The following is a 15333-nucleotide window of genomic DNA, read 5'->3' as shown; positions in this document are numbered from 1 at the left end:
CAGGCCAAATGGATCTGTCAACGTTATGGGTTTAGTGATAGGGACGTCTGATGTTTGTCCATTTGCAGAGCGAACCCTAAAGATTTCGTTGCTTAATTGATGGACAGGTATGTTGTCATTACATGTGGTTCTACATGCTCCTGTATCACAAAGGAATGTCACTGGTCGTCCATTTACCAACAAAGTCACTTCTGGTTTTGGTACCGGATTTCCCAGTAAGGCACACAGATCCATATCACAATCAGACTGCCTATCTGATGTGGAATCATGGCTTATGGATTCTAGTCATTGTGGATACTGTGGCTGCGGAGGATTATTCCGTTGTGGAATTCCTCCTGCTGCTCCCTCAGTAGGTGGATTCGGACAATTTCTATACATATGTCTCTCTCTTCCACAGTTCCAACAAATCAGGGGACCACGTGGTGGCCCTCCCTGTCTGTGCTGCTGTTGTGGTTGCCATGGTCCTTGACGTTGTGGCTGTCCACCTTGTCTATTTTGCCATGGCTTTTGGGGGCGTTTGCACTGCTTCTGCTGTCTTAAGTTACCCTGTTGGTAACATATTTCATCATCTCCGTGTGCTACATACACTCCTTTGTTGCTGTTTCCTGTCTTTTTCTGCTTTAAGACTCCTTCTGCATGACAACAGTGTGTATGTGTTTCTTCCAATGTGCCTGTAGGCAATCCAATCCAATGTTTCTGTATCCAAGCTTTTATATCCTTATTGGAATGTTGGATCAGAGCGTTTTTCAATTGTTGTTCATACACTGGTGTTCCTGGCAATATGCCACTGTGGACCCTAAATACACTCTCAAATCTGCATCTAAACTCTGTCCATGGTTCTCCTTCTTTCTGTGTTGTCCTGGTAATTTCAGTGTAATTTATTTTTGGTCCTAACACACCTTTTGCTCGTGTAATCATAGCTTCCACTCTTGTTTTCAAGACTGGATCATCATGTGGCAACGGTACGCCATCCTGGTCTGCAGGATTCCAGTCTCCGCGTATCTGACTCCATTTAGGGCCACATGCTTTCATCCACACCTGTTGGACTTCAGGTCCATTAAGGTGGTAAGAATTTCTAATGTTTTCTATATCCTGCATAAATCCCTCAATATCGACATGTGGCGATGGTATCATGTCGACTGCTGCTTTGATATCATCAGCATTCCATGTTCGATATACGAGCATGGTTGATCGATGTCCTGCTGTTCCTGCACGAGGATTTGGTACTTCTATCATAGGATAGGCACCTCCCTGGTCACTGTGTTCCACCATGGGAGGGGCTGTAGGCACTTTCGCTTGACTGCGTGTTTGTGGTTTTTCTGGTTTTTCTGGTTTTTCACTTTTTACCTTAGGTTTTACTGCCAAATCATACTGTGGTGGCGGTACATCGTCATCCTCTGGTAGAGGAGGGTACAAATGCGTTGTTGCCGGCGGTCCAGCCGGCGGTGGTTGTTGAGGCTGTTCTGATTCTCTGTGCTGAATTATCACATCTTCTTCTGCCTTACCTACAGCTTTCTTTTTCCTTGCTTTCTCTAATCGTCGCTTCTCTGCTCCCTTCCGTCTGTTCTCTGCTTCCTCCTCCCAAAATGCCACTAAATCTGCCCCTACTTTCTGCATCTTTTTCTCATCACCTTTATGTTGCTGTTCTAACTCCTTCTTTAGCTTCTGTATACTGATCAGGTTTAGTCGTCCGTCAAAGTCATGTTTATTTATCCAGGTCTCCAATTTCTTTGTTGCTTTTGGATTTTTTGCTTCCATAAATTTCCAGTCGTCAGTTGATAAATTTTCCTTCTTTTTAGACGTCTTACCCCCCATTTTTATTATCCCTTGTTGTAATTTGGACTTCAGACGGGGGCACACCTAGGGTGTTCTAAATCTGAAGTTTTCACTTCTTCGGACGTGACAATTAATTTGCCGTCGTGTGGTTGATTCCTTTCACCTCCCCGTAGGAAGCGGAATCACTTGCCTTCGCATCCACACACGGTTGTCACTAACGTTGTCCAAAGTATTACACTTTCACATAGTTATTTACACTTACACAAAACACTATTTACACATAGAAACACTTTTAATAATCGTACGCGTATTCTTATGCCAGGGGAGCTCACCCTCCCGTGAAATTTAACTAATGTCCTGCATTAGGGGACTCCGCCGTCCCTGCCAAATTTAACTGCTTTTTTACAGTGCACGTATTTCTACCCGGGATTTCCTTTACGTATTAAAACAGAGGAGTCCGTACCCTCCTTCCGGAATTTAACTACGGGCGTCCCTCGCAACCGTAGAGGAGTCCGCCCTCCTCGCGGATTTTAACTGCTTTGCATTAACAGACGATTCCACGCCATCGCTTACGGAGTTTAACTGTTTTATGTGATCACTTTTATCCCCTACCGGTACGCGTATATAAACAGAGGAGTCCGCACCCTCCTTACAGAGTTTAACTGCTTTGCATTAACAGACGATTCTGTATCATCGCTTGCGGAATTTAACTGTTTTATGTGATCTGATCACCACTCACTCAGTACTGTTTACAAAGAAATTTTACTCACTGACTCGACTTCCTGTCTGTCTTCTTCGGGAAAATCTCGTCAACCAGACGATGCCAACGGTGGTCGACAATTGCAGACACGATCAATCGATCGGACCTTGGCCAAGGATTTACGTCTGGACTTGGCGACCCCCGCCGGACACCTCCGGTGTTGTTGAGATCCCGGACGTAGCCCCCAGTCAATGTTGGGTATTTTCTCCTCCAAACATTCTTAAAACCTTTGATAAGACAAACAGAGTCAAGAAACACCAGTGAGACAGAAAGTCAAATTAATCACGCGCGGAGTGCGGCCAGGCTGTACACCAAGGCTACACTAAAGTCTGGCCTGCGCTCCTGCTCTTTTATTTAGGACTTCCCTACATACATGGGCGGTACAGCTCCTAAGGGGAGGAGTGATAGCGCGTGAGCTGTTGCCGCAGAACCGCTGATTGCACAATACATTCAGGACTTTCAGAACCTTTTTAATCTTGGGCTCAATTAAGATGTGTTTAAGACATCTAACGATTAATCACACTTCTTCTGACACAAGGACTAATGTATCATAATCACACTGTGGTTGGAACATTCAATTCTCTATTCTTTATCTCACTGCTCCGCTTATGGCTGCATTCTGCCTGGGTCATCTTCACATGTCCTGAAAAAGAGCTTAGCGTGCACACAGAGATACCACAACTTGCAGAAGCACGTCATGTCACATATCTTAAGTAACCTTCACCCATCACATCAGTACAGTACACTTTATCAGAGCAGAGAGAACTACATTCTACCAGAGCAGAGAACACAAAACATGCATGATAAAATAAAACAGTGTATCTACAGAATAACTCCAACACACTGAGGAGCAGCATCTTACATCTCATATATAGTGCAGCAGATAAGATAATATTTAGAGTGGAATCCTGCAAATGGTGATACAAGCATCAGTTTTGACACAAATAATCCATAGACATTAACTCTTTAAAAAAAACTGATTGTCCACTTGAATTTTCAATAGGCAGCCAGGTAGGGGTCAATAGAAGAATTACACAGGGGTCAAAATTAAAAGATGCTCCAATCATATTGAAAAATACACCACATTATTTGCCTGATCATAAAGATTCCAAAAAGGTATAGTTTGGACAATCTATGACTGAATATTATGGAGTTATGAGGTAAAAGCAGCAAGAATGGTGACAAAGGTCAGTTTCAGTTTGTACAGGGGTCAAAAGTTAAAGTTACTCAAATTTTGGTAAAAAAAAAAATGCAAAATGCAAAAGCAAATTATTGGTTGAGTTAATCAGGTTTTAAAAAGTAACAGTTTGCATCATGTGTCATGCTTAGTTCATGTTCTAAAATTAACATTGAATCGGTGTGTAACTTTGCAAAAACAATGTCGGACTCTGTTGTTTTCTCTGGGCCCCTCCCCAGTCAGACCGGGAGTGACATGTTTAGCCGCATGTTCTCCTTGAATTGCTGGCTGTCTGAGTGGTGTCCAAAAAATGAGGTGGGCTTCATTGATAATTGGCAAAGCTTCTGGGGAAAACCTGGTCTTGTTAGGAGAGACGGCATCCATCCCACTTTAGAGGGAGCAGCTCTCATTTCTAGAAATCTGGCCAATTTTTTGGGATCCTCCAAACTGTGACTGTCTAGCGTTGGGACCAGGAGGCAGAGCTGTGGTCTTATACACCTCTCTGCAGCTTCTCTCCCCCTGCCATCCCCCTATTACCCCATCCCCGTAGAGACGGTGCCTGCTCCCAGACCACCAATAACTAGCAAAAATCTATTTAAGCATAAAAATTCAAAAAGAAAAAATAATATAGCACCTTCAATTGCACCACAGACTAAAACAGTTAAATGTGGTCTATTAAACATTAGGTCTCTTTCTTCTAAGTCCCTGTTGGTAAATGATATAATAATTGATCAACGTATTGATTTATTCTGCCTAACAGAAACTTGGTTACAGCAGGATGAATATGTTAGTTTAAATGAGTCAACACCCCCGAGTCACACTAACTGTCAGAATGCTCGTAGCACGGGCCGGGGCGGAGGATTAGCAGCAATCTTCCATTCAAGCTTATTAATTAATCAAAAACCTAGACAGAGCTTTAATTCATTTGAAAGCTTGTCTCTTAGTCTTGTCCATCCAAATTGGAAGTCCCAAAAACCAGTTTTATTTGTTATTATCTATCGTCCACCTGGTCGTTACTGTGAGTTTCTCTGTGAATTTTCAGACCTTTTGTCTGACTTAGTGCTTAGCTCAGATAAGATAATTATAGCGGGCGATTTTAACATCCACACAGATGCTGAGAATGACAGCCTCAACACTGCATTTAATCTATTATTAGACTCTATCGGCTTTGCTCAAAAAGTAAATGAGTCCACCCACCACTTTAATCATATCTTAGATCTTGTTCTGACTTATGGTATGGAAATAGAAGACTTAACAGTATTCCCTGAAAACTCCCTTTTGTCTGATCATTTTTTAATAACATTTACATTTACCCTGATGGACTACCCTGCAGTGGGGAATAAGTTTCATTACACTAGAAGTCTTTCAGAAAGCGCTGTAACTAGGTTTAAGGATATGATTCCTTCTTTATGTTCTCTAATGTCATATACCAACACAGAGCAGAGTAGCTACCTAAACTCTGTAAGGGAGTTAGAGTATCTTGTCAATAGTTTTACATCCTCATTGAAGACAACTTTGGATGCTGTAGCTCCTCTGAAAAAGAGAGCTTTAAATCAGAAGTGTCTGACTCCGTGGTATAACTCACAAACTCGTAGCTTAAAGCAGATAACCCGTAAGTTGGAGAGGAAATGGCGTCTCACTAATTTAGAAGATCTTCACTTAGCCTGGAAAAAGAGTTTGTTGCTCTATAAGAAAGCCCTTCGTGAAGCTAGGACATCTTTCTACTCATCACTAATTGAAGAAAATAAGAACAACCCCAGGTTTCTTTTCAGCACTGTAGCCAGGCTGACAAAGAGTCAGAGCTCTATTGAGCTGAGTATTCCATTAACTTTAACTAGTAATGACTTCATGACTTTCTTTGCTAACAAAATTTTGACTATTAGAGAAAAAATTACTCATAACCATCCCAAAGATGTGTCGTTATCTTTGGCTGCTTTCAGTGATGCCGGTATTTGGTTAGACTCTTTCTCTCCGATTGTTCTGTCTGAGTTATTTTCATTAGTTACTTCATCCAAACCATCAACATGCTTATTAGACCCCATTCCTGCCAGGCTGCTCAAGGAAGTCCTACCATTATTTAATGCTTCAATCTTAAATATGATCAATCTATCTTTGTTAGTTGGTTATGTACCACAGGCCTTTAAGGTGGCAGTAATTAAACCATTACTTAAAAAGCCATCACTTGACCCAGCTATCTTAGCTAATTATAGGCCAATCTCCAACCTTCCTTTTCTCTCAAAGATTCTTGAGAGGGTAGTTGTAAAACAGCTAACTGATCACCTGCAGAGGAATGGTCTATTTGAAGAGTTTCAGTCAGGTTTTAGAATTCATCATAGTACAGAAACAGCATTAGTGAAGGTTACAAATGATCTTCTTATGGCTTCGGACAGTGGACTTATCTCTGTGCTTGTTCTGTTGGACCTCAGTGCTGCTTTTGATACTGTTGACCATAAAATTTTATTACAGAGATTAGAGCATGTCATAGGTATTAAAGGCATTGCGCTGCGGTGGTTTGAATCATATTTGTCTAATAGATTACAGTTTGTTCATGTAAATGGGGAATCTTCTTCACAGACTAAAGTTAATTATGGAGTTCCACAAGGTTCTGTGCTAGGACCAATTTTATTCACTTTATACATGCTTCCCTTGGGCAGTATTATTAGACGGTATTGCTTAAATTTTCATTGTTACGCAGATGATACCCAGCTTTATCTATCCATGAAGCCAGAGGATACGCACCAATTAGCTAAACTGCAGGATTGTCTTACAGACATAAAGACATGGATGACCTCTAATTTCCTGCTTTTAAACTCAGATAAAACTGAAGTTATTGTACTTGGCCCCACAAATCTTAGAAGCATGGTGTCTAACCAGATCGTTACTCTGGATGGCATTTCCCTGATCTCTAGTAATACTGTGAGAAATCTTGGAGTTATTTTTGATCAGGATATGTCATTCAAAGCGCATAGTAAACAAATATGTAGGACTGCCTTTTTGCATTTACGCAATATCTCTAAAATCAGAAAGGTCTTGTCTCAGAGTGATGCTGAAAAACTAATTCATGCATTTATTTCCTCTAGGCTGGACTATTGTAATTCATTATTATCAGGTTGTCCTAAAAGTTCCCTAAAAAGCCTTCAGTTGGTTCAGAATGCTGCAGCTAGAGTACTGACGGGGACTAGCAGGAGAGAGCATATCTCACCCGTGTTGGCCTCCCTTCATTGGCTTCCTGTTAATGCTAGAATAGAATTTAAAATTCTTCTTCTTACTTATAAGGTTTTGAATAATCAGGTCCCATCTTATCTTAGGGACCTCGTAGTACCATATTACCCCATTAGAGCGCTTCGCTCTCAGACTGCGGGCTTACTTGTAGTTCCTAGGGTTTGTAAGAGTAGAATGGGAGGCAGAGCCTTCAGCTTTCAGGCTCCTCTCCTGTGGAACCAGCTCCCAATTCAGATCAGGGAGACAGATACCCTCTCTACTTTTAAGATTAGGCTTAAAACTTTCCTTTTCGCTAAGGCTTATAGTTAGGGCTGGATCGGGTGACCCTGGACCATCCCTTGGTTATGTTGCTTTAGACGTAGACTGTGTTTCATAATTATTGTATGGCCTTGCCTTGCAATGTGGAGCGCCTTGGGGCAACTGTTTGTTGTGATTTGGCGCTATACAAGAAAAAAGTTGATTGATTGATTGATGTTACAGCGTAACATATGTCACATGTCATAGAATCCAATGGACATTGACCTTGTTTGACCTTTCCTTTGGAGACCAAGCATTCAGCACTGTCAAAACTATTCCATTTATCAATCCTATTGAACAGTCATTTCACTTTTGATACATCTGATCGTTGGCGTGGAAATGCATCATGAGGTCCCTGGTCTGTTGCTGTTGTTCAAAAGTGTCCAAAGGCATGGACATCCAAATGAGCCACTGCTCCCAAAAACAGACTTTATTTACAGACCAAGTCACTGGCATCAAAATAAAAAGGATGAAAGTGTGATTACTCAAGGTTTAAAAAAAAAAACACATTATAGGTGCTGTAAGTAATTAATATAAACTTAAACATTTTGACAAGCCATAGTTGTATTTATTTAAATTGCGAGCATATTTATGTGTACTGTTAGACCATGAGGATCATGTTTTGATACTCATATTTTCGATATTTCAATTTTTTTTTTTTGACAAAAAAAAATGTGACTTGATACAGAAAATATATATGAACACAGTATATTAACAAATGAAAGGAAGTTGACCAGAAAAACATCTTGGGTTGATAATGTTGTCAACAAAATAAAAGTCAGTCATTACAATGACTGACTTTTATTTCCACACTGTCACAACTTTTTCTGATTTGGTGTGTGTGTGTGTGTGTGTGTGTGTGTGTGTGTGTGTGTGTGTGTGTGTGTGTGTGTGTGTGTGTGTGTGTGTGTGTGTGTAAAATTAAACATCCTGTTCCATATTTTTCTTTGTGACAGACAGGTGTGTGTATATTTGAGGCTGCAGTGTGACGCTGCTCTTTGTCATTGTGTTTTTTGTCTTAGGGAGAAATGGGACTATCAGGATCCCAGGGATCAGAGGGAGCAGCAGGAAAAGGAATCCCTGGAGAAAAGGTCAGGTCATGTTGAGTAACCCATAATGCTCGTGCTTGCTGTGTGCTCAAGTCATACATGACAGCTGCCAGGATATGTGCAGGTTTTTCTTTGTAATCGCCAACTCATCCAGGTGATTTTACTGGTTAACATCACTTTGAGCAGACTGGGTTAGTTCATTAATGAAATCACCTGATGGGGTTGGTGGTTATAAAGAAAACCTACACCCTCTTGGCCCTTTCTGGAATCACATTGACAGCCATGATCTAGAGGTTTATGTTATGAAAATCTAGTGCCTGTTAGTATTTAGTGATTGATTATGATTTCTCAAGGTTATGAAATGGGATGATAAAGCATTCAGCATGTTTGCCTGCTCATGTTCACTTGTTAGCACAATGTCTCAAGTAGCAGTTGATGAAATTCATTCATACGTAGCATAAACATGTATTTAGGTGATCCCCGAAACTTTGTATGTCCCTCCAACTGATTTTGCAGTGCATCAAAATTCATGCTTTTATTACTTTTGGCCTGTGTGGAACTCTGGTTTTGTCCTAGTGTGTGTGTGTGTGTGTGTGTGTGTGTGCATGTGTGTGTGTGTGCATAAGACGTCTCAGTTTAGGTTCATGTTTTCATTCTCATGTTCACCTAGCCCAGCTGCCAATCCGAGTAAGGTTCTTTGTCTGGATTTCATTAATATAAGGTCCTGACCCATGGGAAACATCCTGAGACAGTTGTGTTGTGACTTGCCACTATTTAAATGAATTGAATTAAATTTAAAAATCATTGTTGATTACTAGCCTAGTTTTAGAATATCATTTTGATATGATTAGCTTATTTGAATCTTGGTTGAAGCCCAATCTCCTCCTGCCTTTAAATGATACCTGCTCACCTACGTATGTACACAGTCATGTTCCCTGTGATACTAAGCAAGGCAGAGGTGCTGCTTTAATTTACAAATCTAGGTTTATCTTAATGTCTCATGGGGGTCTTAGATTTAGTTCATTTGAGCATCTATTTTTCTGCCCCATTTGGGCTATGGTCATGATCAGAAGGACAAAATTCAGTCATGTTACGTCGACACTGTCAAGGCCTTTGGGTCCAAGTTCCAATTTCTTAAGTTAATTTTGTAAGTTTATTTGTAATCTGGCAACTCATGTTGAATATATATGTAAATAAGCCTTTTGATGCACTCCGAAAAATGTTTGGACATTGTGAAAATGTTGGGATTTCATCAGTGTATTCAGGGATCGACAAATTGTTGCAGTAACATTCTGGATTTGGTTGTCATTTGTGATAGTACTGTCTCAGATATTGGCATTGCTTTTCTTGTATTTGTGATTTCACATCAGTCATTTAAGTTTACAGTTTCATTAATCTGTCCACTGGGAGTGGATACCTGTAACTTGGCATCACATTAGCTTCTCAACCAGAAATGAACTTAATACCAGACTGCCTGATTTTTTTGGGACACTTTCTGATAATGATCATTCAGTGAATAACTTAAACTCAGTGCTCATGAATCTACTACATGCAATTGCTGCACCTAGCATAAAATCATGCTGCCCTAAAATGCAAATGTAGAGGAGCTTGAAGTGCAAATGGGGCTGCTCAAACTTAGTTTTCCACCTTGCATGGTGCAGTGCCATCCTGGATTACAAGCATGTATTATTGGCTACAAAGCGAGCCTACTGCTCTGACTTTCTTAGGAATAACAAGCACAATTCAAAGTTCTTGTTTGACACTGTGGAGACACTTACTCAAGGACAATTTACAGCTGTAAGCTGCTCACTATTTACTGCTCAAGAATTCTTCAAGCAGCTCTGGTCCTGCTACCAGATCCTGTTACTGATGTATGCACCATCAACAATATTTCACTGGGTATGCTGTCCCACCTCATGAACTCTGCTAAAAAACACAACTTTTTTTTTTTTTGACCCAACACAACCTTCCCTTTTTATGTACCTGTGGGATGCACTTGCGCCCATTATCCTAAAAATTATTAATCTGTCACTAACCTCAGGCTCTTTCCCTACAAGTTTTAAATCTGCAGTGACCAAACTTATTCTTGAGAAATCTAACCTGGATCCAGGTTTATTGAAAAATAACAGATCAATATCGAACCTATCCTTTTGCTCTTAAATACTTGACAAAGTGATTTCACAACAGCTTGTGGATTATCTTGCCAAAAATATCTTCTTTGAGCTATTGCAGTCTGTGTTTAAAATGCACCACTCCACAGAGACAGCACTTAGTAAAGTGGTGAATGATCTGCTTACAATGGACTCAGACACTGCTATGGTGCTGCTTTTGTTAGATCTTCGTACTGCGTTTGAAATCATCAATAATCTTATATTATTGAATCGTCTTGTAAATTTTGGGATTACTGATGATGTTCTCACGAGGTTACATCTTACTTATTTCAGTGTGTTTGGTATAACAACATTAATTTAAATCTTGTTCCAATAAAATATGGGTACCACAGTGGTCCTCTGCTATTCCCTCGCAATATAGCTCCTCTTGCTGAGACATTGTGACATTTTGGAATTACTTTATCAGGTTTGACAGGCAAGAAGGGCTGGACACAAATGCAGGACGCAGATACACAGCTCAGTGGAGTTAAGACATTTACTCAGTAAACAGGCTGGAGTTGGTACACAGAAAGGCAGTCCAAAAAGAGCAACAGTAACAAAAACATCAGGCTTAGGTGTGGTCAAGGTACACAGGCAGATGGTCAAAAACACGATGAGGCAAACGAAGCAAGGCAAGGAAATACGAGCTGGAAAGAGGCACAAGGTGCTACAATCTGGCAAGGGAGTAAGGCACAAAGAGGAGCTCAAATACACCCAGGTGATGAGGTGCAGATTGAGAACAGGTGTACGTGGAACACAACAGAAGGAGGGTGTGGCCAGAGAGAGGAAAACACCCACCATCAAGAGCCAGACAAGAGAGAGAGTGACAGACAGATCCAAACAGAAAAACCCCAACAAGAGAATACACAAACAGAGCCTAGCTGAAAAAAACACAAAACCAAGAAATAAAAGCCGGCAAAACTCAAATCCTGACATACTTTTCCTTACGATGCTCAGTTGTACATGCCAATGACTGCAGATAGTCTTGCCCACACTAGGACTTTATTGGACTGCCTGGCTTCAGACAGAGATGATGGTCATTGGTCATGTGAGACACAGGCATCATTTTGACCAGCTCACTTTAATTTTGTAATTTTGTCTTATTTATTATAGTTATGAAGTGAAAAATCTTGAGGTGGGCTTTGATCCCACACTTCAACCTACACCTTAGAGAAATCTCCAAGATTGCTTTCTATCACCTCCATAATATTGCAAAGATTCCACATAATCTGGCTATGGTTAATGCAAAGACATTGATTCATGCCTTTGTCTCTTCTAGATTAATTACAGTAATGCCGTATTCTCTGGTTTACTGCAGTCCAGCATCAGAGCTCTCCAGTTAGTTCAGAAGGCAGCTGCTAGAATTCTGACCAGAAGGAGAAAGTTTGACAATATTATGCTGTTTCTGGTCTCCCTTATATTGGTTTCCTGTCTGTGTGAGGCCAGATTTTAAGGTTTTGTTACTGGCATAGAAAATCCTTCATGTACGAGTGCCTCCCTGTCTGGCTGATCTTATTCGGTCAGTAGGCCACAGAACTTTCTCTTACTGTGCTGTGGAACAGTCTGTCTGCTGAGACACCACTGAACAATTTTCCCCTTCCACACAAATCTTGTTACTAACAATGGAGCAAGTCTCAGTATCATCATGTCTAAATTCTGGGACTGTTAGTGAAGCAAAGGGCTAGCAGCTGTCGATCACATCAGCATCCTGTCTGTTACTCTGTTATTTTACTGCTGGAAATAGTGTTCTGTGAGTTGTTAGTTCAAACTGATTCTACTCTTGAACTCTAAGCTTGACAGATAGACAAATCCTTCATGATACTCGATGGCCATATTTGATGGCCTCGGGTCATAAAGGATTACCTCTTACTGCCAACAACATATCCATGAATTAACTGACCAAGCTGATGGTGACCCACATTACACCAGGTCATTCCTGGGGTTAAACCAGGTCAGCAACCAGGTCATTCCTGGGGTTAAACCAGGTCAGCAACCAGGTCATTCCTGGGGTTAAACATGTCAGTACCCTAGTAGTAGACTAGGCTCCTACAGTGTCCTTTTTAGACATTAAAGGTTTGCGCTGTGTGCTGAAATCCACTGCAGCCTTCAACAAACTTCTTCATATTTTATGAGTTAAACAGTTTACTTTGTGCTTGTTTTCTTAAGTACGCAAACTGTGCACAAAGTACATTTTAGTGCAGCTGCAGATCATTACTGCCATTGATGCACTTTAACCTTAATCAGTACACCTGGGGTCCAAGCAAGCGGTAAACTTTGATGGCATCAAATGAAGCTCTACCTGAAGAAGAGAAAGTTGCAGTTCCTTGACTGGCTGCATGAGAATGGCTCCAAAACGGAGCACATTCCCATAGGAGCCTGTGTTAAAATGCCCAACGTTACAGCACAAATAACATGATTACAACCTGGTACAAAAAACAGTTTTGGTCTCTGTAGGCATCACGCAGGCCTTATCAAGGATATCTACAGTCTATGGGTCCAAGCAAACCCAAAAAAGTAAACCCATTTATTGATATTTTTCTGAAAATTATTTCTTATTTGGCTGAAATGTTCCATAATCATTTTTCTTATAGGGTCTTTTTTGGCCGCCTGAGCAAATGTGTATGTGTGTGGTGTGTGTGTGTGCATGTCAGTACCACTACACTTCTGTATAGAATGTAGCTACTGTGTTAATGCAGTCGTTTTTCTGCAGGGGGACAGAGGGGGCCGTGGGCCGAGGGGTCTTTCAGGGCTTCCAGGACCAGCTGGGCCTCTCGGAGCTAAGGTATGCTGGGTAAAGGTAACAAATCAGTATGGTCAAGGTTACATGTTTCCTCAGCAGGTGGTAAATCCAACACGCAAGGTATTCATGCTGTTGTTTGGTTCAGATGGCAGAGCCACACACAGACATGGTGGGACATGTGTAGTGGCTGCTGTGTGTATCCATCCATCCATTTTCTTCCGCTTTATCCGGAGTCGGGTCGCGGGGAAGGCAGCTCAAGCCAAGCCGCCCAGACCTCCCGATCCACACACACCTCCACCAGCTCCTCCGGGGGAACCCCAAGGCGTTCCCAAGCCAGCCGAGAGATGTAACCCGGAACACCTCTCCAGCGAGGCGTCCAGGGGGCATCCGGAAAAGATGCCCGAGCCACCTCAACTGACTCCTTTCGACGTGGAGGAGCAGCGGCTCGACTCCGAGCTCCTCCCGAGTGACTGAGCTCCTCACCCTATCTCTAAGGGAGCGCCCAGCCACCCTGAGGAGGAAAATCATCTCGGCCGCTTGTACCCGCAATCTCGTTCTTTTGGTCATGAGCCAAATCTCATGACCATAGGTGAGGATCGGAATGTAGATCGATCGGTAAATCGAGAGCTTTGCCCCCCTACTCAGCTCTCTCTTCACCATGACGGTCAGATACAGCGACCGCATCACTGCAGATGCTGCACTGATCCGTATATTGATCTCATGCTCCATCCGTCCCTCACTCGTGAACAAGACCCCGAGATACTTAAACTCCTCCACTTGATCTACTGTACTCTACTGGTGGTGGGCTCTCACTGCGGTATTGTATCACTTCCTGTTCTGGAGCACAGCGGTGTTTTGCTGTATCTGTTAGCTGTTTAATCTGCGCAGTTAGATTGATCTAGTTAGCTAGATAACGATTTGTTTCACAGTGTAATCTTCACGTGCCTTAACTAAAGCACTCCCTCTGCTGAATCACCTCTAAATTATTTACACGTTATTCACTTTGCGTGTTTTTAGGAATCCGCTAGCTTAGTGCAGCTACTAGCTCTTAGCCGGTTTAGCATGGCGGCTTCTCCTGTCTCTCCCGCACTTTTCTGCTCTTGGTGTGAAATGTTTAGTTATTCCTCGGCCTCCTTTAGTAGTAATGGTACTTGTAATAAGTGTAGCTTATTCATAGCTTTGGAGACCAGGCTGGGCGAATTGGAGACTCGGCTCCGCACCGTGGAAAATTCTACAGCTAGCCAGGCCCCTGTAGTCGGTGCGGACCAAGGTAGCTTAGCCGCCGTTAGTTTCCCTCTGGCAGATCCCGAGCCGCCGGGAAAGCAGGCCGACTGGGTGACTCTGAGGAGGAAGCGTAGCCCTAAACAGAAGCCCCGTGTACACCGCCAACCCGTTCACATTTCTAACCGTTTTTCCCCACTCGGCGACACACCCGCCGAGGATCAAACTCTGGTTATTGGCGACACCAGCAACCATAGTCCATTGTCTTCTGGGGGCCAGAGCAGGCGACATTGAAGGAAATTTGAAACTGCTGGCTAAGGTTAAGCGTAAATTTGGTAAGATTGTAATTCACGTCGGCAGTAATGACACCCGGTTATGCCAATCGGAGGTCACTAAAATTAACATTGAATCGGTGTGTAACTTTGCAAAAACAATGTCGGACTCTGTAGTTTTCTCTGGGCCCCTCCCCAATTGGACCGGGAGTGACATGTTTAGCCGCATGTTCTCCTTGAATTGCTGGCTGTCTGAGTGGTGTCCAAAAAATGAGGTGGGCTTCATAGATAATTGGCAAAGCTTCTGGGGAAAACCTGGTCTTGTTAGGAGAGACGGCATCCATCCCACTTTGGATGAAGCAGCTCTCATTTCTAGAAATCTGGCCAATTTTCTTAAATCCTCCAAACCGTGACTATCCAGGGTTGGGACCAGGAAGCAGAGTTGTAGTCTTACACACCTCTCTGCAGCTTCTCTCCCCCTGCCATCCCCTCATTGCCCCATCCCCGTAGAGACGGTGCCTGCTCCCAGACCACCAATAACCAGCAAAAATCTATTTAAGCATAAAAATTCAAAAAGAAAAAATAATATAGCACCTTCAACTGCACCACAGACTAAAACAGTTAAATGTGGTCTATTAAACATTAGGTCTCTCTCTTCTAAGTCCCTGT

At 42.2% G+C, this 15333-nt stretch overlaps 1 protein-coding gene across 1 annotated transcript in view; it reads left to right on the top strand.

Moving 5' to 3' along the window:
• Positions 1–15333, top strand: part of LOC117502369 (collagen alpha-1(XXVIII) chain-like) — a 100318-nt gene that overhangs the window by 49325 nt on the left and 35660 nt on the right. The window contains exons 4-5 of the mRNA XM_034161402.1: positions 8255–8323; positions 13142–13213. Of these exons, the coding sequence (XP_034017293.1) occupies positions 8261–8323; positions 13142–13213 (135 nt within the window). The 5' untranslated portion in view covers positions 8255–8260. The remainder of the gene's footprint in view (positions 1–8254; positions 8324–13141; positions 13214–15333) is intronic.

This window comes from Thalassophryne amazonica, chromosome 20 (genome assembly GCF_902500255.1).
Source record: "Thalassophryne amazonica chromosome 20, fThaAma1.1, whole genome shotgun sequence".
NCBI classification, from domain to species: Eukaryota; Metazoa; Chordata; class Actinopteri; order Batrachoidiformes; family Batrachoididae; genus Thalassophryne; species Thalassophryne amazonica.
Note: the sequence above shows the minus strand (reverse complement) of the source record. Positions and strands in the feature narration are given on the sequence as shown.